Genomic DNA, 25,000 nt, shown 5'->3' with positions numbered 1-25,000 from the left:
ACAGGAATGTTTCCGCAAGACCAAAATACACTGTGCGCCTGTATGTGTGTGTGTCTGTGTACAGTATGTGTGAGAATGTTTATGAAGCAGAGAAAAAGAAAAACTCTGTAATTTATTGTTGCACACATGGTAGTGATCTGCAACAGGACAGTGTCATTTACTGCTGTCTTTTCTCAAGTATGCAGAATATCCCATCTGGGGAAGTTGCCTCACATGGATATAAAATGGTAACAACAGAGCGACAGTGAGCAACATGGCGATTGCAATAGAGTGAAAATGGTGGGAGATCCCCATCTGTTTGAAATCTCACTTAAGTGTTTGCGCGTGTGTTTGTGTCAACCCCATCAGATCCTGTTCCAATTAAATCTGCAGACATGTTCTTATGTGCAGCAGTTTGCATGTATCTGTGTGTTTACATGGACGTTGAACACCTTTTTGTTTCAGTTTCAGATACTTTCAAATAACTGAATAGATGCATTGCAGAAATACAGATTTGCAAATGAATCTAAATTACTATTAAAATGAATGAAAGAAGAAATCCATGAACGGTTCTGTATTTTCTAGTAATGCTATTAAAATGCTCCACCACATATAGCAGCTCATAGCCCACAAATTCAGTCAATCAAATGTAAATCAAATGCTTTGTCACAAAGAAAATGCTTCTATTTGTGTGTAAAGTTTTCTCTTTCACTTCTTCTCAAGAAGGAAGTTTGATATGATTTTTTTTCTACGTTCATCTCCTGTCATTTAGAGAAACTAAAGAATTTGAAAGGACAGCAGCTTTTTCCTCCTTTGTGCCTTAAAGCAACACAGCAGATTTTTAAATTCAATCCATCCTGCTAGCAAACAACATAAATATCTCAAGTTAGTTGCCCTTTTTCTGAAGTTTGGGGTATTATTCCTACAGTTAGAACAATCACAGGTGAGCTCTTATACTATTCCAAATAAATCGACGTGACAAGAAACATGAGGTCAGACAATCAGGCAGGTCTTAAACAAAGTCTCAAGTCACCAATCTTATTTGAAGAGAAAAATAATTGAATTAGTCCAATTATTACCAAATCAGTGTGTTTAAACATCTATCAGTGGTTACAGACTTCACCGCGTATCCTGTTTGTAAATGAACTTAGTTGTTATGATGGGTTGCCAAGTTTCCATTTCTCACCAATTGCTGTGGTGAGTAGAAACTAAACTCAAGTCATTAAGAAAATTGAATTGACATGTCTGGGATTGTTTTAAATTACATGGGTGCTAATATTATCAGCACTGCTGTTGTTGGAGCACTGGGATTGAAAATGGCATGCAAGAAGTAGGAAAAGGAGAAAAATAGAATCACATACAAAGTCCCTTAAATGAAGGTGGTTCACTAGAGAATAAATAATATTTCATTACCACAAAAAGACTCCTTTAAAGAATGATAATATGATCATCTTGTTGTGGGCCATTTGCTGTCTAAATGTTTTTGTATGAAACAGCTCTCACCTGCTTGGTGTTTCTCTATTTGATCATCTTAGATGTGATGCAAATGTAATCTTTGTCACTATTATTAGACTCCTCGTCCTTCAATAACATTTATTTATTGTGAGCTGGTTATACTGCAGCTGATCTTTGTTTTCCTCTTTTCATGGTAAAGCTCAGAGCTGCAGTTGACAGCCTGTTAAAGTGAGTTAGAAGAATAAACAGCACTCGTGTGCACGTCGTCCTGCAGCGACGGCCTGAAACAGCCCGCTGAATGTCATGGCGAGTGTTTGCTATGGTCTGCAGATGAATGCCATTAGTCGCACTTTTAGCCACAGTGTTTTTGCCAAGTATCAGGGGAGGTCTCGCTCTGTCTGTCTCATCAGTGTGGACGGAAAACAACAAGCCACATTGGTCCCCTGTCCACATCAATGCCCTCCTCTCCAGAAACACCACACCAGGGCTTCAAAGGCAGAACTGAACGGGACATCACAACTCCACACAAACAAACTCTCAGAGCTGACTTGAGCAATGTTCACTCCCAAACACACACACACACACACACACACACACACACACACACACACACACACACACACACACACACACACACACACACACACACACACACACACACACACACACACACACACACACACACACACACACACACACACACACACACATAAACACTCTTCCACCCGTGCAAAGATGCATTTGCACACACTCACACTTAAAGCGAGATACGCTCTGCGTGGAGCTCCGTGTAGTCGTGCAGTATCACAGACAAAACACTCACTCACACACACTTCCCCCAGCTTCTCTCAAATGAATGCTTTTTGTTTTTTAAAACAAGCATTTATGTTAAATGAATAATTTCTGGCTTAAATTATACATTTTTCCTCTGCGGTCCATGACCAAAATTACACAGAGTCTCAGCTATTTTCTCCCTGTTTGAATTGTGTCCTGCATTCTTGAGTCCCAGCGGTGTATTTAAAGTCCCCGGCACGGACCACGACCTTTCTTTAATTAGCTTAGCCCAGTAATTAACTGGGAGATATTGTTTATTTCAATTATAAGGGTTTGAAGGCTTTTATAGAATTGATGGGAGCAAACCTGTACTTTGGAGCTTTAGTACGCGACCAGTTATCAGTGGTCAGTGAGAGAGAGCATTGTTGCAGTGCCACGTCTCACAGGCCAGAGGGTCACTGCTGCAGATCAGCGTAGGAGTTTAGACCCGTTCTGAATTGTAATGTTGGATGAAGTTACATTTTGGACACCAGTTTGTTACACAGCATTCTATCAAGAGAACATTTTATTTATTAATAAATTACTTAGAAACACTTAGAAAAAAATCTGTAATAACCATTAATAGAAACATCTTTTGTTTTCTAGGTTTGCTTGGTATAAATTATATTCATGCATCTTTTTAGGATGCAATAATTCTACCTTATTACAACTTGTATTTTATATATAACACATTTTTGAGAGAAATTATGTCCTGAAGAAAATATATTAGATTATGTATTGCATTTGCGATGTATGTAATGTAAAAAGACAATGTTAATTTACATTGATGAACACACTGGTATTTTCTTGCCAAAATATCCAATGTTGCAGTTCAATATTCAACTGTAGTGGCGGCAGCATTATGAAAGATTTGATGGTTCTGTTTCATTATCAGCTCCTAGTTACAGTTAAGAATGCTCTTGGTCTGCTTGGCACAGAAAACGTTCATCAACATTTACCTTTTTCTAACTTTAGTCATCAAAGTGTTGACAGACGTCTTTATGTGTCTGTGAACTATGTCCGCTCGTTCAGCCCGAGCATCACTTCGCTGCTTTGCAGCTTTAAATCACAATGTAAATGGTTGGTTCTTTGAGGGGTTTTAAAAAGACAAAGTTGAGGATTGAAAATCTATCCAGAAGGATTTCTTACAGCATGCCAACCCAGACGTTGTTCTCAGTTACGGCCACACGTACACACTTTTACTGAAGAATGGCATTTAGGGATTTGCAGAGCTTTTTACAGAGTTATGGATGAAGTCAGATGTAAAGTAACAAGACTTGTTGCTGCCATTTTTAAAGCTCCAACCTCCAACCTGACATAACATTAAAGACAAGCAACTGACATGTGTTTCAGTGGAGACGAGCATTTCCTGAAATGACAGATTTTCATGGCGAGTAGTTTCTCAGGCTGCAGTGGTGGATGAGAGGGATGAGTCAGGCCGATGAGGTTTCCCTCAATCAGTGCCAGGAGTGGAACCTGGAACCAGTTTGGACGGAGCCCCGCATGCATGCGTGTGCAGGCTGCTGCAACCATTAAGACTTATTGTAGCATGGGACAATGGGATTACTGTGTGCACACGTGTATTTGTAAGTGTGTATGTGTGTGTGCAAGAATCCATGTGTGCAGGCCTGCACGAGTGTTGACGAGGGGAGTCGGAGACATCAGTGTGTGTTTGTGTATGGATTTGTGTTTGTGCGGATGGGCACACTCAGACATGAGCCAAGCCACCAGTCTGCCACATAAAAGCATGTCTCTGGGAGGTGGAATTTTAATGTGGAAATGGGAACAATGATTTCTACTTTTAAATGTGGACAAGAAGCAGAGCCCATTGAACAGCAGACCAAAAATGATGAATCAATTATTAATGCATTTACCATCACACCGTGAGCCTGTTCGTGTGTGTGTGTGTGTGTGTGTGTGTGTGTGTGTGTGTGTGTGTGTGTGTGTGTGTGTGTGTGTGTGTGTGTGTGTGTGTGTTTGTTTGCATGCAACCTGGTACATGTACGTGTCCATTTCTCTGTGTGCTGTCATGTGTCCTCTGTGAGTTGATGTTTGTCTGCTTATTCACCCGTTTGCTTCCACCCAACTTGGCATTAGTGAAATTGTTGGCTTATTTTCAGATGTGCGGATGCTGCATGCCGAAGATGGCTGATGGAGTCAGTTTCTGTGTGTGAGGTAGAGCGAAAGACAAAAGAAAAAACATGGACGATAATAGCAGAGCAGGATAGGCCAGCCATTGTTATTATTTAAAAAACTCATGTTGTCACATATGCCATATTTATTTTTGGTTGGTAAAGGGAATGACCTCGGTGTCATTTCACAAATAGATGTGCTTATTTCCTGTTATATTGTATGTGATGTATCATGTCACATCACAATAAACGCCAAACTGATGTTTACATGTAATTAGTTAGATCTAACATTATAAATTATATCAAGTATACTATATATCAACTATATTAAGTCAATTTAAAAAAAGAATGTATACACATAAAATTATGCTCAGAATATAGAATGATTAATATGTAAAAAGTGAATTTTCTTCCTAATGGTCAGTTAAGAAATATTGTTCACGTACATTTGATGTTGAATACAAAAGAACATTTCCATGTGGCAAGATGAACTACGACTCACTATAAGATGGCCATAACTGGTCTGGTTTGGGTTTTTAAATGTATCCATGGTGGTCTTCAGTTTTCTGGGACTCTTCTCTACCCTGAGGGGGTTCAGTCCACTCTGTTCATTGAGTTTAATGATGCTCCCTCTGTATGACCAAATAATTAGGAACACGGCCCGGCCTGAGTGGAATCAAAGATATAACTGAGTTGTAAACACGTGAAAGAAGGAGAAAGGACTCGCAGAGATCAGAGGATAAAACTCTGAAGAAAGGAGGAAGACAAGAAGAGAAGGAGATAAGGAGGGAGAAAGGCTGGAACACAAAGACAGAACGAAAGATCCAGAGAGAGAATTCTCAGGACCCGTCTGGATCTCATTTAGAGGATAGTAATGTGATTAGCTTTGTTTAGTTTTCACAGCTCCAGCCAGTCCCCATGAAAAACCCATGTGAGTGTGTCTGTGTGTCTGTTTGTGTGTTCGGTGTGTAAAGGTGAAGTGTACATGTGAGTCTGTATGCGTTATGTGTATTTCTAAAAGAGATTCAAATTGTAAACAAGATCGATTTACGTATGATGACAGTGCAAACTTGCAGGAGTACAAAGAGCGATCATTAACAAAAAGCTCTTTTTTGTCTGAGATCTTAGAGGATTTTATGTGACTCAAGAATGTCACAAATCTCATGAGAATTATACCTCAGTCATGTCCCAATGAAACATGTCTCTACAAACTGTTGCACAGCATAATATAGGTCAAACATGAGTTTTCTTCAAGCGGCCAAAAAACTTCTTTTGGCTTCAAGATGAACATTTCTGAGAATCGACCAATCATTGGTTGTCAGTGAGAGATATGTCACATTTTCACTGCAGAATATGAAAGCTAACTACCAGTAATTGTGGCAGAGATCTCTTAAGAACACCTGGTTGTAGATGTCTCAAAACAATTGCGCATTGTTTCTCTGATTCAGGATTATTACAAACATGTATTCAAAGTCAAACTGACTGTGGGGTTTGAGGTTACTGCATCCATGTAATAAAATACCGCCACTGTTTCCCCAGTAGTGTTACAGCAACGCTGTGCAGTGGATCTGACTGCACAGCTTTGGCCAAGAAATTATAAAAGTCACTTGTTCAATGTGAAGGACATCTGATTTTCATAGAATACTGAAAAGGAGAATAGAATCGACCTTTCTAAGTTGCAGCTAAAACCCTCCATGGTCCTCTGAGAAATGATTGTCAACTCTGCCATTTATAAATTCTGTTTATTTATTTTCAATTTGCAACAGCAATGTATTTGTGAGACATTTCTTATGAACAATCAACAAATATTGGACTTAAACATCGTGGACTGTGTTTTGCTCCAAGTTCCAAACGTTCAAGTCAATGTTTCTTTTAACCAACTGCATACCAAGACCTGAATGTCGTGATTATTATTATTATTATTATTATTATTATTATTATTATTATTATTATTATTATTATTATCGTAACCACGATGACCAAAGTCATCTGACCTTAACATAGTTCATAGTGATATATTCAAACCCTGACCAGCCTTCCTCTAAACCCAACCAAGTGGTTTTTGTTCCTATATTTGTTACGTGCTCCTGGGATCATCGGCTTTTCAACTGTAGTTTTTAAACGGTTTATCGTTGGCATATCTCCTGGCACGGTTCGCTGCTTTGGTTGGATCACAGTAGGAACAAACCACCTAAAGGGTCATTTATGTTGTTAGTTTTAGTCCTTTAGACAGACTTGTTAGTTGTAGTTTAGCAGCCAGGTTTTTAGTGCATAGACTGGCTTAGAAAAATGTATTGCATGTGTAAGTAATGTCCAAAGCAAAACGAGCTAAATTATTTATGACTTTTATGTTGTTGTTGTCTATTTTGATTTTGGCGCACCCTTTTAATTCTTAGAATTTCACTGTGCCACATTTCTTTTCTGTCCATACTATTGTACGATGAGAAAATGTTGTTATAAGAGATGTGACAAATGTCCGATATCTTGTGTCTCCGTCCAGGCATCATTAAGGTGGGAAGGTGGAACCCGATGCCGATCCACTTCCTGACTGATGCACCAGAAGCAACCGTGGCTGATATGTTGATGGAGGTCTACCACATGGTCACACTACGTATTCAACTCCAAAGGTCCGATTTCATTTTGAAACACAGGCTTCATCTCTCCGGCATGTTTGGATGTAAATTCATGGGTTAGATTTCACCAGAAATTGTGTGTTTGTTTACAGAGGGAGACCTTAAAGGCTGTATGTTCATATTACATGGACTCTGGGGTTTTATGGATATACTGTGTTGAATCAGATGGCTGATGTCATTGCTGCTGATTGCACTTCAAGAATTTAGAACTTCTATCAAACTCTAAAGCAGAAATATTGAAAGAGTAAAGCTCAGTGAGGATTTCTCTGTTCTCCGTGTCCGTCGGTGAGCGTCTCTGCCAGGAACTCCTCGTCCCTTAGACACAGTAAAGCAAGATCTTGATGGACAGATGAAAACAGATAAACTCCAGATGACAGGGTTATTATTGCCATTGTCTAAGTACATACCAGCCAGGTTTGTTTATGTATTTATGTATGTATCCATGGTGATGGCAGAGCTTTGGCACACTGCGAGCAGAAACAATTTATTTGAGATCAGAATTAAACAGAAACATGACGATTGCAGGAAGATGGATGTCTTTAGGTTTAGGTGCATTGTCTCGCTGTGAGTCAGATGAGAAGATTAATGACACTCTTATATCAGTGAATATGAAGCTAAAGACAGCAGCCGCTTAGCTTAGCTTAGCTTAGCATAGCATAATGCTTGAATATGATTGTACATATCAGCTTTATAGTTACAGGTCACTGGTCCTGTCCAAGAATTAGCCCACCACATAACTTGTTGTGTTGGCACGTTGGTGCTTTCGGGAAGACGTTGTTACCGTTGGAAACAGCCAGGCCAGCTGTTTTCACCTGTGACTTGTTTCCAGTCTTTGTGCTAAGCTAAGCTCATTTAATCAGTCTTCCTTAACTCGAGGCCAGAAAGCACTCCCAAATATCAAGCTCGTTAAATGAATATGGTGGTTATCCAAAATCATCCTGTGGAATACTGTAAAGACATTTATTTTTTTGTGGTTCATCCTTCATGTCTCAACCTACTGAACCAACATGAAGATGAAAATGATGTCTTTGTATTGTTTTGGATTGCTGTAGTTTTTCAAAGTTGGAGGATCTGCCGTGTGAACAGTGGAACCACGCAACGGTCAGGAATGCTCTCAAAGAGCTTCTGAAGGAAATGAACCAAAGTACTTTGGCCAAAGAGTGTCCTCTCTCACAGGTAAGAACAACACATCAGCAGCTCCACTTCATCTCCACATCAAAACCACATGATCCTCATCTGGGAAGCAGATATCAGTACCACCATTCTGTCTGCTATCTGCCCTTAGATGTTCTTTACATGTGCTTTTACATAGTCATGGACTCACGGCTCAAGTCAGCTCTCATGAGATCCATTGAACAACTTGAGATTTAGAGACAACCCTACGTATATATTGATTGGTGCAACATTTAAATCAAATTCCACACCACAAAATGAAGTGTGGACTCCTCAACCATGTTAAACTCCCCTGCCGCATGTTTAGCCCTCTATGCTCGTCTCATAATCACTTGTGTGAGATGTGTTTGCAGACTGTGTTTAAATGGATCTCTGGTGGGGGTGTTGATCGTTGCATCAATTGCAAGCATATGTGTGTGTGGCTTGAGATTCCCCTTTCTGCACTGCACTGGCTCGAGTTTCCACGGATGGCTTCCAGAAATGATTAATGTTTGTCTATTTCGATTGCGTGTGTGTGTGTGTGTGTGTGTGTGTGTGTGTGTGTGTGTGTGTGTGTGTGTGTGTGTGTGTGTGTGTGTGTGTGTGTGTGTGTGTGTGTGTGTGTGTGTGTGTGTGTGTGTGTGCGCGTGTGTGCTTTTGTGCTCCGTGAGTGTTTATGTGTGCATGCCATGTGGTTGTTGCGTGAGTCTAAGCACTTCATATTATGTTGGTTATTAATGATCTTTCCCCTCTCTTTCTCTCAGAGTATGATTTCCTCCATCGTGAATAGTTCTTACTATGCCAATGTCTCCACCACCAAATGTCAAGAGTTTGGTCGTTGGTACAAGAAGTATAAGAAAGTCAAAGGTGAGGCCAGCTGATAGTAGTCCAACTGTCTTGAATGCTTTTATATTGGACCAGTGACCAAACAAAGGCTCACAAGATTGTTGAAGTAGAAAATTCTTCAAAAAAACCACAAACATACAAACAAACAAAAGTGGACCACGTCAGTTAGTTCTTTTACTTTTTTCTGATGTTTCCTGACAAGGCACAGTTTTTCCTCCTCTCCAATACATTGTAAAAATACCTAAATTACATTATCTGACTCACTCTTTTGCTACATTTTTAGTGCAGTGTCTTTAGTGGCTACAACTTTATCATATTTCATAGAAATAACAGCCAAACCTATGAAATTAGATTCAAAATATCCTTTAAAATAATAATTAAAAAAAGCCTCAGTAGCTGCACATTTGTTAGCAACAATGGCAGTGTTATTTTTGCCTGCACGGCATATAGAGTATTATTATATTATTATAATATTAAAGCATCGTCTGGTCACATATTGTTGAGGCTTTAGCGCAGCAGTCTCCAACCTTTTTTCCTCTGAGAGCTACTTTGACAAAATGAGTTTCTGAGGGCTTCTCATGCTTTATAACATTTATTCACATAGCTGAGCTCCACCCAAACCAAGCTTCTTTTATGTGAACAATAACAAATTTATACTGCATTCGCACATTTTGTATCATAAGAGCTAAAGTTCAACTGCATGTGCATGTTTTATACGGTGTGCTTTTTAATTTGAATAATCACAGCATTCACCTGACCAGCAGTGTAACTTTGACTTGTCAGTCACTCAGTGACAGACACCTGCTTCGCAGCGCTGGTCCCGCTGTATCGGTCCAGCCAAAAATATCAGTTTTATGTTATTTAACTCATTTATGAGATATTTTCAGCTCAGTGAGAGAGTCTCTGCTGTGTTTTTAATTATACTGTCACATTGACCTAAAAGACATAAAATCCTCACTTTAGAGAAGCTTGCTTAAAAATGCTTGAAATGATTATTCAAATAAAAGAGTTGCAGAATACTTTCCTATCAGTTAATCAAGTAATTGTTGCAGCTCTACACACTGCATACATCTAGTGCTGCAGTGGTAGTTTCAGCTGGTGAAATCTGATGCTGAATTATGAATCAAAATCTGCAAAACCCCAGGTGACCCCTTGCACCCAGTATTAATGCAACCTGTGTGGAAGAGTAGAAGTAAAGATGTGTTTGTGTAAAAGGCTGCGGGGATTGTGATTGGCTAAAATATTCAGGGCCATTATCCCATGACTATAAGCTCTCTTCGTCTACTGAAGCCCACCAGCTTGTTCCACTCTCTAGAACCAACACTATAACCATCTCACTAAACATGAAACCCAAAGATCTCGTATCTCTCCTTGCAGTCATACCTATTTTCATATAAATCTGTTTTTGAGTGTGGAGAAAGCAGGTGACATGAAAATCTCACCTTAAGGTCCATTTAGTGGCTTTTTTTTTAGAGCTGTCAATCATTTGACATGATCTGCATCAGCACATTGAATCTGAGATCTTTACATTTTCAGTTTTTGTGGTCACTATAGGGACTTAAACTTTGGCTTCAAATTTAAAAGTTCATTTGGTTTATTGAATGGAGATTAAGGAGAGATTTCTGCCTGCTAGTTTGGTCATCCACATATATTAACAACATCTGGATCGTTCACTGATGTTCTGCTGTTTTGTTGAGCAGTAGATTACCTGGAGAAGATGTGGTCCGGACGAGATCCTGCTGACATCAAAAGTAAGGAATGCGATCCATCATTCTCACACTATGCTTCAGTAAAGGTGTTTGTTTGACCGTGCTTCTCTTCTCTTCTCTTCTCTTCTCTTCTCTTCTCTTCTCTTCTCTTCTCTTCTCTTCTCTTCTCTTCTCTTCTCTTCTCTTCTCTTCTCTTCTCTTCTCTTCTCTTCTCTTCTCTTCTCTTCTCTTCTCTTCTCTTCTCTTCTCCAGTTGAGAGAGACAACATGGCAGACTTCTGTGTGCTGGGCCAGAGACCCCCCCCTCACCTGGCCGGTCTGGCCCAGCTCAGTCACCTCGGAGGCGGCAGTCCCCTCCTCAAAGCAGGATCTGGAGATGCACAGGCACCCTCCCAGCCACCTCGTCCTCAGCAACAGCCCTCGCCTCACGGCCCCCTCCACCACAGCCCACCTCTCCGTACGGGGCAGGTACCTCCCCCTCCCCCCCCACCTCCTCCTGGTGCCCTGCAGCCCCTGCTGGGGCCAGGTGGGTTGCTTTCCCCTCAACTCTCCCCGCAGCTGGTACGCCAACAGCTCGCCATGGCCCACCTCATCAACCAGCAACTAGCTGTGAGCCGCCTGCTGGCCCACCAGCACCCCCAAGCACTCAACCAGCAGTTCCTCAACCACCCGCCCATCCCACGCGGCTCATCCAAAGTTGGGGTCGACCATCCTGGAAGCAACCCCTCGGCTGCTGAGGTCTCCTCAGAAATCTACCAGCAGGTCAGAGACGAGCTGAAGAGAGCTAGTGTGTCCCAGGCCGTGTTCGCCCGTGTGGCTTTCAACCGCACACAGGTAGGAACACAGGACAGACAGCTGGCAAGAAGGTTAGGAGACAGAAGGGACAATACGACTGTAAAGTCAGAAGGAAGGAAAGGACAAGATGATGCACTAAAGTTAGGACAGGATACAGTAGTTTCTTGTGGCATAGGCAATGAGCCGATGATGGGAAATCTGAAAATGATCATATTGCGTTTTATGCCAGCATTGCATCAGGCAAGACCCCAATATCCCCTACTGCTCATTGCTTTACATTTCCTCTCACTAAATAGATCCTAGAGCTCACTCTCCACAACACAGATAACTGCTGTATTTGATGAGAATAAATAGCGATTGACATCACTGGTAGACTGTAATTTTTCACACTGGATTTGACTAATTTTGTGGTCACCCACCTCAAAGTATTTTCAGTGGTATTAGCAGTGTGACAGGGTCACTTGCTGGGTCATTGACTTTCCTTCTCCGCCCTCGCAGCAGCACAAACACCTGACGTAGTCAGGCTGTGCTAAACTGGTTACTACACGCCCCATTAGATCAATGTAATGGGAAGCGGCTCATAGACCTACTGGTCTACAGGCCAGGTGTGGTTTCATGAGTTCTGTGTGTCTCCTTGTATGTACTTGTGAGACAATATATAAATATATCAGTTTTTACTTATATTATTTTGCCCAAGTAACATTTTCAATAGAGGACTTTTACTTTTAATAAACAATTTGAACAGTATGGCTACACAAAATAGAGTTAACAAAATAGAACACAACACTTTTGTTATTGTGCCTGTCGAAGTAAAAGATCCAAGACTCCTTCTATGCATACAAAAGATATTTTTCTCTCGAATTCTATCATAAATATGTCAAAAATCTGTGTTAATGAGCACTTGTGGTACGTTAAGATGCTAAACAGTATGCTAACTACACAGGTGTCCCTACGACCGGTCACGATAAAAACTCTGAAATGTGCAGTTTTGTCTTCTTTTATTTTATTTTTTTTAACAGTATTGAACAATTTCACCTATGGCCACAAATATGCATTTTTTTTGCAGGGGGTTGGGGCAGAAAACCACTCAGTATCTGGTGTTCCCATAATTTCTTCATTTAGAGTTAATGAGCTTGTTGATCGTGGCCTGGTGGCTGGTGCACTCCTCTTCAATGGCTGCCCATAGTTGCTGGATATTTGGCAGGAATTGGAACACACTGTCGTGTATGCTGATCCAGAGCCTCCCAAACATGCTCCTTTGGTGACATGTTTGGTGAGTATGCAGGCTACGCAAGAACTGGGATGTTTTCAGCTTCCCCTGAAGTTTGTACAGATCCTTGCAACGTGGGGCCGTGCACTATCATGCTGCAACATGACGACTGGCACAGCAATGAGCCTCAGGATCTATTCACGTTATCTCTGTGCATTCAAATAGCCATCAGAAAATACACGTGTTCCTTGCCGTTAGCTTATGCCTGCCCATACCATAGGTCCACCTCCACCACGGCCCACTTCAATGCTACATGATGCCATCACGGTGTAAACTGGGATTCATCCATGAATTAACTCCTCCCCAGCATGCCACAGGCCATCAAATGCCCACTCAAGTCTCAAGTCTGCAGTCAGGTTAAGACCACAGCGAGGAGGACGAGCACTCAGACGAGCTTCCCTGAGGTGATTTCTGACAGTTTGTGCAGAAATTGCTCAGTTGTGCAAACCGACTGTTGAATCAGCTGTTTGTCTCACTGGTCTCAGTCGATCTTGCAGGCAGTTCTGGGCTTGTGGGATAACACATGGTCTCATGGTGCTGCCAAATTAACAGAAACAACATTGGACAGCTTATAGTAGTAAAATGAACATTCAGTTCACAGGCTCTGGTAGACATTCCTAGTCAGCATGATAATTGCATGCTCTCTCAAAACTCGTGACATCTTTGGCATTGTGTTGCGTAATGAAACTTTACATTTTAGAGAGGTGTTTTATTGTGACCAGTCCAAGGCACACAATCATTTTGTTTCATCAGCATCTTGATGCGCCACACCTTTCAGGTGGTTAGGTTATCTTGGCAAAGGTGAAATATTCATTGACATGGATTTGAACAAATTTGTGAAATAAATTGAGATTAATAAACCTTTCGTGTGCTTAAACAAATCTATATCTTTTAGTGTACTTTTATTGAGGAAAACTTTTACTTTTTAATTTTGCAGATAAAGATGTCCTTTGTCTTCGCTGATAATTCAGAAAACATACCTATTAATAGGAAATGAAGAGAAAACTGGAGAAATGGAAAATTAGCAACTAATTATGTTGGTTTAAAAAGTGATTTTCTCCCTAAACACTTCAGTTTTATCAAACTTTTTTTTTAACAATAAAAACTAAAAACAAAGGGCCTCTACATTTATGAAGTTAAGAAAAAATGTAGACATTCGACACCAGTTATTAGAATGATACAGAAAAAAGCAATACTTTCTTACAATACATCTTCCCAGAAAAGTCCACAGTGCAACTGTGTGTGTTCTTGTTGGTCAGGGTTTGCTCTCAGAGATCCTGAGGAAGGAGGAGGACCCTCGCACGGCCTCACAGTCTCTGCTGGTGAATCTGAAGGCGATGCAGAACTTCCTCATCCTGCCTGAGAGTGAGCGAGACCGAATCTACCAGGAGGAGAGGGAACGCACCATGAACCCTACAGTAGGCCTTCCTGCCTCCAACTCCTCCAACCCCGGGACTCCACGCCTCTCACAGGTTAGCGGGCCTTGTAGTCTGCCTACACTGTCTCCGACACTTTTTAAAAAATTGTTGCGAAAACAGTTCAACAAGAATGAAAACAGTGGGGCTTTTATGATTACTGCATGTGTGATCATCATGATGGAAAAACATTTGATCGTAACATTTCATGTGTCATGTTCATGTGTGCATAGAAAGTGTGGGAGAGGAGCTTGGATGAGCAGATAACTCCTGATACGTGGGCCTCCATCTGGAAGAACAAGACCAAGATGTCTAACTCTGTAAGTTATCTGCAATCTTTAACTTGCCCACACAAAGTAGACTACAGCATGTCATGTATTATGTCTTGAAAACTGTGCCGGGATTTGCCGGCGTTTTATCTTAACAAGTTCCATTTATAATGGAAAAACAGCTTCAAAGCTATCATAGGAGCACATTGTAAACATAAAGGACATTACAGAGTTTTTGAAAATTTCCTTCCATGTGCACATAACAATTTAGCAACGTCAGTGATAAGAAGTTCCCTCTGATGTCAGTGCAAATGTCCATTCATGGCTGTGGGTGAATTTGTGTGTTATTCTTATTATGGTTATGTAAAATTATCTCAGCATCGTTTACACTGAGGGAATGTAAGTTGGCTGGTCTGAACATGTCTTGTGGACAACTTCAAACACTGTGTATACAAGCTCTGAGAGCCAATACATGTTCATTCAAACAGAAACAACAAAGAAAGACAAAAGAGAAGTCTTAATGACTTAGATCTGTAAACAAAATTCATGTGCAGACGTGCGCTGCAGATGTGCAGCTGATGCTCACACAGGGATCACTGCACGACTGATCTTTGAGCAACTTGGCCTGATCATCAGCTGATAACATTCCCCCATAAAGTATTTCACTCGTAAAACACTAGATTTGTTTTTGTAGATAAATCTCATATTAGTCAAATAAAGGAAATGACAGTCCTTAAATATGAGACGGTTATAATATTTGATCTGACATGTTATCCTTCTAAAACATTAAACCACGTAAAGTCCCCTTTTCAAATTTGTACTGACTGTGTCTGACATCCTGTGCCCCCCCCCCCCCCCAGCCCAAGCCATGTGGTCCTGCCCCCGACATCCCACTGAAGTTGGAGTCGCTGGTCAACATTACGTCTGGTATCTATGATGAAATTCAGCAGGAGATGAAGAGAGCCAAGGTGTCCCAAGCTCTCTTTGCAAAGGTGGCCGCCAACAAGAGCCAGGTGAGGGAATGACTGCAGGAAAAGAAGGTTAAAACGTTTCTGGTCTGAGATCAACAACGAGTCAATGGTAACTTTAAGTTATGAATGAAGGAGTATTTTTTTTTTTATCCCCAATCCAAGGCATGTCCCATTAAACAATGCTGTGCAGGTTTCCCCTCATTTATGAGCAGACTTTTTGATTTGTCTTGGCTTCATATTGTACCACGAAAATAAGAATTGATCAGATGGATACGATACAAATATGGCAACTTATTTCCCACATGATGCTGAGATGTAAAGAGTAATTTATAATTTTGACTTGTAGTCCTAGAAAAGCCTCTTTGTCATGAATAACATTTTTAGTAGCTCTGTTCCATTAAAGTGTTGCAGGAAGTAAGAATGGTGATGCTCCATGAAATGCTGTCATTATGTTTCATAACTCACATTAAGACTAGAATTAACAAAAGCATAATATGCTGCAAGCCTCAGCTGCTGAAGCTATTCTGGCTAGCGAGCAAACAACTGCATTGAACAATGAAAAAGATGTGCAGAATCTTCAATTAATGAGCAACAGCCAGGTGAAGGAGGAGCAAGAACAAAGTGTGGTTTACACCACAACAATACATCAGAATGGTACTGTATGTCCTTACTTACTGTTTATATCAATATCAATCTAGCAAATACCATGTAATAGAATCTGTAAAAATTAATAATAGTCTAGTAAAAAAGGGGGGAATTTAATACTTTGATGACCCTTAAAAGTTGAAATAACTACAAAGTGACTTTGCTTCTTTACATGGTGGACTGTCCTTACTTCCTTTATTCATCCATCCATTCATCCGTTATCGACACACGCTTTATCCTAAACAGGGTCACACGTCACTCAGCGTCAGCTGGATACTCCCTCCACAGGTGGCCTGTCTGTCACCGGGACAGCACAGAAAGCATGAGAGCTGAAACAGGGCATTATAGAAAACCTTTTACGGAGCACGAAATCACTTCATATATGGATCTAGTTTGACTTCATTTAGTATCGCCACATCTGTTGCAGGACAGTAGCATGTGGCTCGGTGATCTGGAGTAAGAGAAAGGTAATATGGAGAGATGTGTGGGCAGCATGTATACAATATGTGCATTGCTTTTGTGTTTGTGAGTTAGTGTGTGGTGAGCCAGGTCCCCCAGGTTGGTGGGTCTGGGGGAGGCTGAGGGTCACGGCTCAGTGCACCCATCTGCTGCAGCTGGCCACAAGGACGAAGAGCGAGGAAGAGCAAGATGATCAGGCTATTAGTGGCGCATGCTGCCTGAGGTGGCTGGTTGAACACAACAGCTGGTGTCACAATCTGAACCAGTCTAGCAGACATAATTGAATCTTCTCCATCCTTCCCCCACCTTCCTTCACCACACACATCCTGCACGAGTCCAACTTTTACAACTTTTTTGCCGAATTTAAATCAGCTGTCACTTCTCTATGTCCCTGCTCTGCACAGTGTTTTTTTATGTGTCTGCCTTTCTCCTGCATCCTCTTTACTTTTCCTTTCTCTCTTAAGGTCCTTGTTATTCTTCTTCTCCACCTAGTGTCATTAGTTAGTGAAAGGTTTTCAAGGCTCCACAGCTGGAGAGGGGCAATAAAATGGTTGAAAAAATAGGAAATACACACAATCAAAAGAATGCCCTTTAAAATCTCCACAGCATAAAGCAGGTTTAGATGCAGAGTGGCAGTCCTCCCTCTCTGTGACAGTGGGAGGAGCAGCTCAGACAGAGCGACTCTCTTTCAACAAGAGCTGCCAGCTGTGGAGGTTCGTGTACCTGACTAGGATAAGACCTGTTTGCCTCCTGCTGGAAGTTTGCCAGGCATAGCCAACTGGGACAAGATCCTGAGGTTGGTCCAGAACCCACTGGTGTGTGTGTGTGTGTGTGGGGGGGGGAAGGGGGGGGGGGGGGGGAAACTATACCTCCCAATTAGCCTGGGAGTGGCTGGGGACCCCCACAGGATCAGCTGGAGGAAGTTGCAGGGAATTGGGACGTCGTGGCTTTCCCTATTGTCACCGCACAGTGGTGAAGAGGATGAGATGGGTCTTTCATTTTAAACAGGAAGTTGTGGCATTCAGTCGACCAATGAGTGGCAACTTTGATCTCTCACTGGCTCACTAGTTCAGTGACAGACGTTTGTGTTTATTGGCCCCCGCTGATGCGGTCCAGCCCAACATGTTCCATTAACACGTGCCTAACTCCACCTCCACGTGTCCTCTCCAGGGCTGGCTGTGCGAGCTGCTTCGCTGGAAGGAAAACCCCAGCCCAGAGAACCGCACACTGTGGGAGAACCTGTGCACCATCCGGAGGTTTCTGACTCTACCGCAGGCCGACAGAGACCTGGCGTACGAGGAGGAGTCCAGACACCATCACTCTGAGAGGCTGCACACCGTCCTCCACCTGCCGCAGGACACACAGGTAAGTGGTGTGAACCTCTGCTAAACACAGCGAACACACTTCCTACACGCCATCTGATCTCATAATATTTACCTCCGTTAAAACTGGCAGGATACATTCATGAGTATCCTTAAAATATATTTTTTAAATGTATTAATATATATATTACAACTGGATCAGTCTGATGTCCGTTTGGATTTTGGATCAGTGTAAGAAAAACAGTCATTTTCCTTTGACATGGGTGATGTATATTCTATCCAATGGAAACGTGTCAGTAAAAGCTCTACTAGTCATTTCTTCACGATTGTTTGTGCTAAATATAAAATTATACAACCCCGTCTCCAAAAGATTTGGGACTCTGTGTAAAATGTAAATAAAAATGCAATGTGATATGTTGTCTTGCAGATCTGCATGATTTACAAATCATCACAGTCTGTTATTATTTACATTTTACACTTTGCCCCAACTTTTTTGGAAACGTTTGTGTTTAAAAGCTTAAAATGGGCCGGTAGGTGGAGTTTGTTGACTTTGGATGCAGCCAGGTTTTGTGTTCTGGTAAGATGTCCATTTTAGCCTTCTATTGAATGGACAGATGTGGTATTGATCTCTTCATTTAAATCTCAGCTTGAAAGTGGCCTGTTTTATTTCCCCAAATGCTCAACTTCAAATATCTCCCGTGTTTCTGAATACAACCCCATAATGCAGGTTACAACAAGTAGTAGAGGACACACTAAGTAAAAAGGCTGTCCCTAATGATAGAGATAGTTACTGTTGGACATATTGTGACAAGCATGAACAGACACTTTGTCTAAGAAGGATGGAACTGAATATGTCCACCCTCAGAAACCACATCTGTCATCATTATTTACTCATTTTATTTATTTTGTCTCAGTATGTGCAGCACTGTTTGATGTTGTTGGGTTTGCACATGTGTTTGTGTGTCCCTGCATGCCCCAGTGGAACACAGAGTAAACAGTGTTGCTGGGTGGTGTGGCACTAAAGGAAATGCCCCATTAGTTTGTGAGGCGGTCTGAAGGAGAAGGGAGATCGATGCAGGACACAGCGGCGAGTCGGCTCCTTCACTACTGTAACCCTCCCACTCCAAAACAAACCGATGCCCCTCCGTTTATCCATGTCTGCCTTTCTGTCATTTATTTGACTGTTGAATAGCTTAAAGTAATGCACTCTGATGATGCGCCGAAGTGATGCTGTAGACAATGTAGTTATGTTGTTTTGGGCTTTTTGGAAATATTTCTAAATAGCAGCATTACATTTTAGACAAAAATAGCAGAAGTCAACCTCATTGGGGGGGCTTCTATGGACGGAAAGACATTTACCTGTATCACCTATGTGGGCAGGGTCTGAGTATTTGAGCTCCTTTAAATCAAGGTACATGGATTGCAGAGCAACAATAGCAAAAAATATGTCCGATCTCACTATATAAAGGTCAAAGTTCAGCATCAAAAACAAAAATGTAATTCACTGTTTGATCAAACCCACGTGGCTTGAGCCCAGCTCTTCCAGTTGAAAGATAGTCTGTCGACCCAGCAGCCCACCCTGCCCCCCGGTGCGAGGCTTTTATATCCCACAGAGTACATACCATATGCAATAAATCAAAAACAGGCATTTTGTAGCTCATGAATCGTAGATGTTTTTGTTTTTTTTAGTGGCACCAAGCAATTTCTCTCTTCCCATTCAGACCTCTGTATTAAAGGCTGACGGGAAGACAGGGAGGAAGCTGTGGTGGCACCATTTACACATTTCCCTGCTCCTCTCAGCAAAGTCTAAAAATACAGTTACCATTATAACGCCCATGCTGTAACCCCTCCACCCTCCAGCCCCACAAGAAACACGGGGAGATGAACTGTGGTGAGACACTAGTGACTTATTAATGGGGAATGAGGTGTGTGTGTGTGTGTGTGTGTGTGTGTGTGTGTGTGTGTGTGTGTGTGTGTGTGTGTGTGTGTGTGTGTGTGTGTGTGTGTGTGTGTGTGTGTGTGTGTGTGTGTGTGTGTGTGTGTGTGTATAAATATGTGTGTTCATGTTGCTGTCTTCAGATCTCCACTCTGTCCCAGATGAAGCCTCCGCCAACCTCAGGCTCCAGTCAGCCTGCCACCACAGACCACACATGTCCCATCCACTACACACACACACACACACACACACACACACACACACACACACACACACACACACACACACACACACACACACACACACACACACACACACACACACACACACACACACTGATCGTTGGTATAATGTGAGCGCTCTTCTGTTTGGACAATTAAAGATTCTCTAGAGCTGTAACTCTCAACCACACACATATAACATACATGGGAAAAAAAAGGAATCCTTTAAGGTGTGTGTGTGTGTGTGTGTGTGTGTGTGTGTGTGTGTGTGTGTGTGTGTGTGTGTGTGTGTGTGTGTGTGTGTGTGTGTGTGTGTGTGTGTGTGTGTGTGTGTGTGTGTGTGTGTGTTTGGACCGGACTGTATGAAGAGTAGCGCCGTGAGCCATTTGTACATGTTAGGGACCCTGGAAACCTCTGACTGTCACTGAGTGTGTCTTCAGTCTCCAGGTGCTGTATATGCATGTGTGTGTGTGTGTGTGTGTGTGTGTGTGTGTGTGTGTGTGTGTGTGTGTGTGTGTGTGTGTGTGTGTGTGTGTGTGTGTGTGTGTGTGTGTGTGTGTGTGTGTATATATATCTGTGTGTGTACAAGTGAAGCAACTTAAGCAGCATCACATTCCTTCATGACTGACACGACCCTTGTTCTCGCTCCACTGCTCATACTCATATGGCTCTTGCAGTTAAGTGTGTCCCACAGCTAATTTGGCACAGTCTGGCCTTATAAATAATTTCTTCATTGTTTTTGCTAAATTGATTTCTGCTGCAAGTCTAAGGGTGTTTACGTGTGTGTGACCGCTCACCGTGGCTGAGACCAAGGAGTGGTGCACTAGTACAAGACGTAACAACGACCGTCCTCCTCTCTCCTCCTATCCCACTTCAACTCAAAGGAGCTGACCTGCCAATCAAAGGTGCTCACAGCCAAACCAGCAACACTCAGCAGCAATCTGACAGTAAAGACAAAATAACTTCATACAGACTATATTTTAGATATTCACATGCAAAGGATGCTTTTTAGATTCATGAACTTCAAGTTTCAAATATATAGTATAATAAAATACTGGTATTTATTCAAAGTACTTCTTTATTTAGTGATACATTTGTTTCATAACTAAATACATTTTGTATTTGTACAAAGTGCACTGGGTTTAGTTGTATTCAGTTTTGTTTTACATTAGTAGTTTGCAATTTTTTTCTCCTTTTTGGACATGGTATTTGAGATCATTATAAATCAAATCTTCATACTCCTTCTTAACTCATATTTGTAGATTATATAACAAGCATTAGCCACACTTATTGAGACACATTTCACCATATCCATATGGACCAATCGTTGCGAAACTTAATCCAGATCATCTACAGCCTTTGCAGACCGTAAGTCGTTGAGGAAATGTTAATATATCATTTCATTTTGATTTTACAAGCAAAATAATCTTTGTCAAAATGTCTATGTACAATAGCTGTGTTATATCTCGTCAATACATCGTCAAAGTTTCAGAAAAATTTACAAATACGGGGTGTTATAACTAAAAAAAAGTTCCTATTTGGTCTAGTTTCTCAGTAAAAAAGATGTTTTTACTTTTCTCAAAATTTTGCTGTGAAAACATTGTTATATGAAATGTACTTGATTATTTTGCCCTTTGCGGGTCAAAGTTGGGTACCACACACGACACAATGGATTTCCTTTCAGATCCGATACCACCTGTATCGCTGCTACCAATGATACCAATACTTTGTCCAAAAGCTTCATTTGTTCAGAAAACAGAAATAATATCATTTCATTACCCAGAAATCTTGTGAAAGTTGCTACTTGAAGAATCATCAACAAACAACCGAACACAGGGCAGACTGATAGAGCTACAATATACTTTATGATAAATCTTATTCAGCTTTCGCTGAGTCTGCAGTTTCTCAAAATACACTCAAGTTGAAAAGCACACAATGTTGAAATGAAATGAAATCTAAAAAATGCCACAATGAATAAATGATTCAATACCTACATTTTAAAATAATCTCAGATGAGGCTGGGTCAGTTAGTATCATTGGCTTCACATAGGCCTATTCAATAGTTCACGTTTGTTGCTTACAAGGTAAATCTTTTAAATTCATATTTTGAATTACAGTGTAGTGTCAATAAACCAACCATTTCCACTTTAAAGATAATTATGAGAAATATTTAATTTAATTCATTTGAGGTGACACAAATCTCGCCCTATAACATAAATTGCTGTGCTAATCTTCATAAATATATATATTATTGTAGCATATATTTCTGCCATTACTTCCTCAACTATATTTGTTTAATTAGTATTATTATTTATATCAATTTGAATGAAACATCATTGCATGGTTTTAATAATGCAGGGAACACCCAGTGTGTGAACATCACACAAAATGAAGTCTAGACAGACATGAATCACGTTCCCACACTAGTGGCAGTAAGAAACACCCCAATAGCTCCACATCCTCTTGCTGTACCTGGATATTTCCTGACTCTGCCAAAGGACTCAGTGAGTTGTACCTTTCTTCTTCTCTTCCTCAGACTGCTGCCGTATGACCTCATCACATTATGTATTGTGATTACATTTTAGATGCTTAACAGGGTTTGTGGAGTGGCCTCAGTACCTCACAGTCCTCCCACATACATCACATGACTGTGTTTGCAGTCTCCTATTATCAAGCTGTCCAGTAGCTCACACAGTTATAGAGCCATAGTTGGCATATTACTATGAAAGGTGGAAGAAGAAATGAGTCAGATCAAACAGGTATGATTTAGACTGATTCTGGTGACACTTTAGTTACGGGGAACGTTGATGATAAAATACACATCTACACAGAATTTAAACATCAATCACTTGTCAGTCATCAACAGTTTAAACATCAATCTTTTTATATGAGAATTAATCCTTGAACATAATTGAAAGTATAAATATTCAATGTCAATCAACACCACTAATATAAAGACTTTTCCAAATAGTTCAGTGGCGAGAGTTCAAAATTCCATTGGAGGTATTCTTAACTTCTTCAATGGTTGATCGTGGAAAATTGGAGCCCGTCAAACGTGATCATCTCTCCCTATGGGAAAGTGAGACTAAATAAACTTGTGATGCAAGGACTTTGCCATTTGAGCAATCTTAATAAATTTAAGATGCATATTTTAGCTGTATTGTTTGCAGGCTAACTGATAGGCTAACAATAAGCTAATGAGGTGAGTGAGTGGCTGAGTAAGAGTGAAAGAGCCGTCCTTTGAGCAAACTACATTTCCCAAATGTTGTCAAGATACATTTTGCTGATTGTATTGACATGAATGAGCTGCAACTTATTCCAGGGAGTAGTAAAGGTGTCTCAGAGCTTTTCAACCAGCTGTAGATGATAAAGCAGAAAACTGTTTTAATCTTCAATCATTTACTCAACCCGTTAACAAATTAATTCAGTGTACTGTGATGGTTCAGTGTAGACATTGTCATATGCCAGTTTGTAGACATCGCCTCACCTTGTCAATATTCATATAAACACTTATTATTATTCAGAAGAAGAAATATGCCCCACACTACTTCATTAGAAAGAACATGGGGACTGTAAATCAGTCGCGCTGATACCATACTGCTGCTTTAGAAACCAACTGTGTATTAGTCCACTGCAGAAAATTGTCCATAACAAATCCTTTACTTCTGTATTAGCGACCCTAAAAAAGTTGGGATACTGTGTAAAATGTAAATAAAAACACAGTGTTATGATTTGCAAATCATTTAAACCCATATAGAACTGAAAATAAAACAAAGACAACATATCACATTTTTGGGAAAATATTCTCATTTTGAACTTAATGCCAGTAACATGTTTCAAAAAGTTGGGACAGGGACAACAAAACTACTGAGCTGCATTACCTCTTCTTTTAACAACACTCTGGAAATGTTTGGGAACTGAGGAGACCAGTTTATGGAGTTTTGAAAGTGAAATGTGGTCCCATTCTTGCCTGATAGAGGATTTCAGCTGCTCAACAGTTCAGGGTCTCCTTTGTTGTATTGTTCATGTCCTGATGCTCCAGATGTTTTCAATGATTGACAGGTCTGGACTGCAGGAGGCCAGTTTATCAGCGGACTCTTCTACTAGAGAACCATGCTGTTGAAATACGTGCAGAATGTGGTTGGACGTTGTTCTGCTGAAATAAACAAGACCTTCCCTGAAAGAGACGTTGTCTGGATGGCAGCATATGTTGCTCCAAAACCTGAATATATCATTCAGCATTAATGCTTCCTTCCAGATGTTCAAGCTACCCATGCCATGTGCACTAATGCATCCCTGTACCATCACAGATGCTGGCTTTAGAACTGAGCTGATAACAAGCTGGATGGTCCCTCTCCTCTTTAACCCGGAGGATGCAGCGTCCATGATTTCCAAACAGAATCTCAGATTGTGATCCATCAGACCTCAGGACAGTTGTCCACTTCACCTCAGTCCATCTTCAATGATCTCGGTCCAGAGAAGGCGGCGGTGTTTCTGGATCGTGTTTCTATCTGGTTTCTTCTTTGGAGAGTTTTAACATCATTTGTGGACGCAGCGATGAACTGTGTTCACAGACGATGGTTTTCACAGGTGTTCCTGAGCCCATGCAGTGATTTCCACTCCAGAATAGTGTGTTTTTAATGCAGTGCTGCCTGAGGGCCCGAAGATCAAAGTCATTCGATATTGTTTTTTGGCCTTCTCCAGGTTCTCTGAACCATTTAATGATATGATAAACTACAGTATATTTTAGATCAAGGGTTCCCAACCTGTAATGTTGTTTTTATTTACATTTTACACAGTGCACCAACTCTTTGGGAAATGGCGTTGTACTAAAAACTACAGTGCCCAGCTGTTTTAGAGATGAAACTTAATGTTTGTGACCTATTTTTTAAGATTTACACCTTCAGAAGGCACCAGTGGACCTGGGGGGACACAAGCAGGCAGGGGAACTTGGAACATAATGAGACAGGCTGGCACCC

General features: G+C 41.0%; 1 protein-coding gene across 1 annotated transcript in view; it reads left to right on the top strand.

Annotated features, from left to right (window-relative positions):
- The window catches only part of satb2 (SATB homeobox 2), a 39,207-nt gene that overhangs the window by 5,792 nt on the left and 8,415 nt on the right, over positions 1–25,000 (top strand). The window contains exons 3-9 of the mRNA XM_069723446.1: positions 6,880–7,006; positions 8,065–8,188; positions 8,929–9,040; positions 10,972–11,552; positions 14,043–14,255; positions 15,328–15,480; positions 17,713–17,907. Coding sequence (XP_069579547.1) covers positions 6,880–7,006; positions 8,065–8,188; positions 8,929–9,040; positions 10,972–11,552; positions 14,043–14,255; positions 15,328–15,480; positions 17,713–17,907 — 1,505 coding nt within the window. The remainder of the gene's footprint in view (positions 1–6,879; positions 7,007–8,064; positions 8,189–8,928; positions 9,041–10,971; positions 11,553–14,042; positions 14,256–15,327; positions 15,481–17,712; positions 17,908–25,000) is intronic.

This window comes from Brachyistius frenatus, unplaced genomic scaffold (genome assembly GCF_029030835.1).
Source record: "Brachyistius frenatus isolate BFR_SWC_R1_liver_20210118 unplaced genomic scaffold, ASM2903083v1 Contig_328, whole genome shotgun sequence".
Classification (NCBI taxonomy): domain Eukaryota; kingdom Metazoa; phylum Chordata; class Actinopteri; family Embiotocidae; genus Brachyistius; species Brachyistius frenatus.
This window is presented reverse-complemented; position numbering and strand designations above follow the sequence as displayed.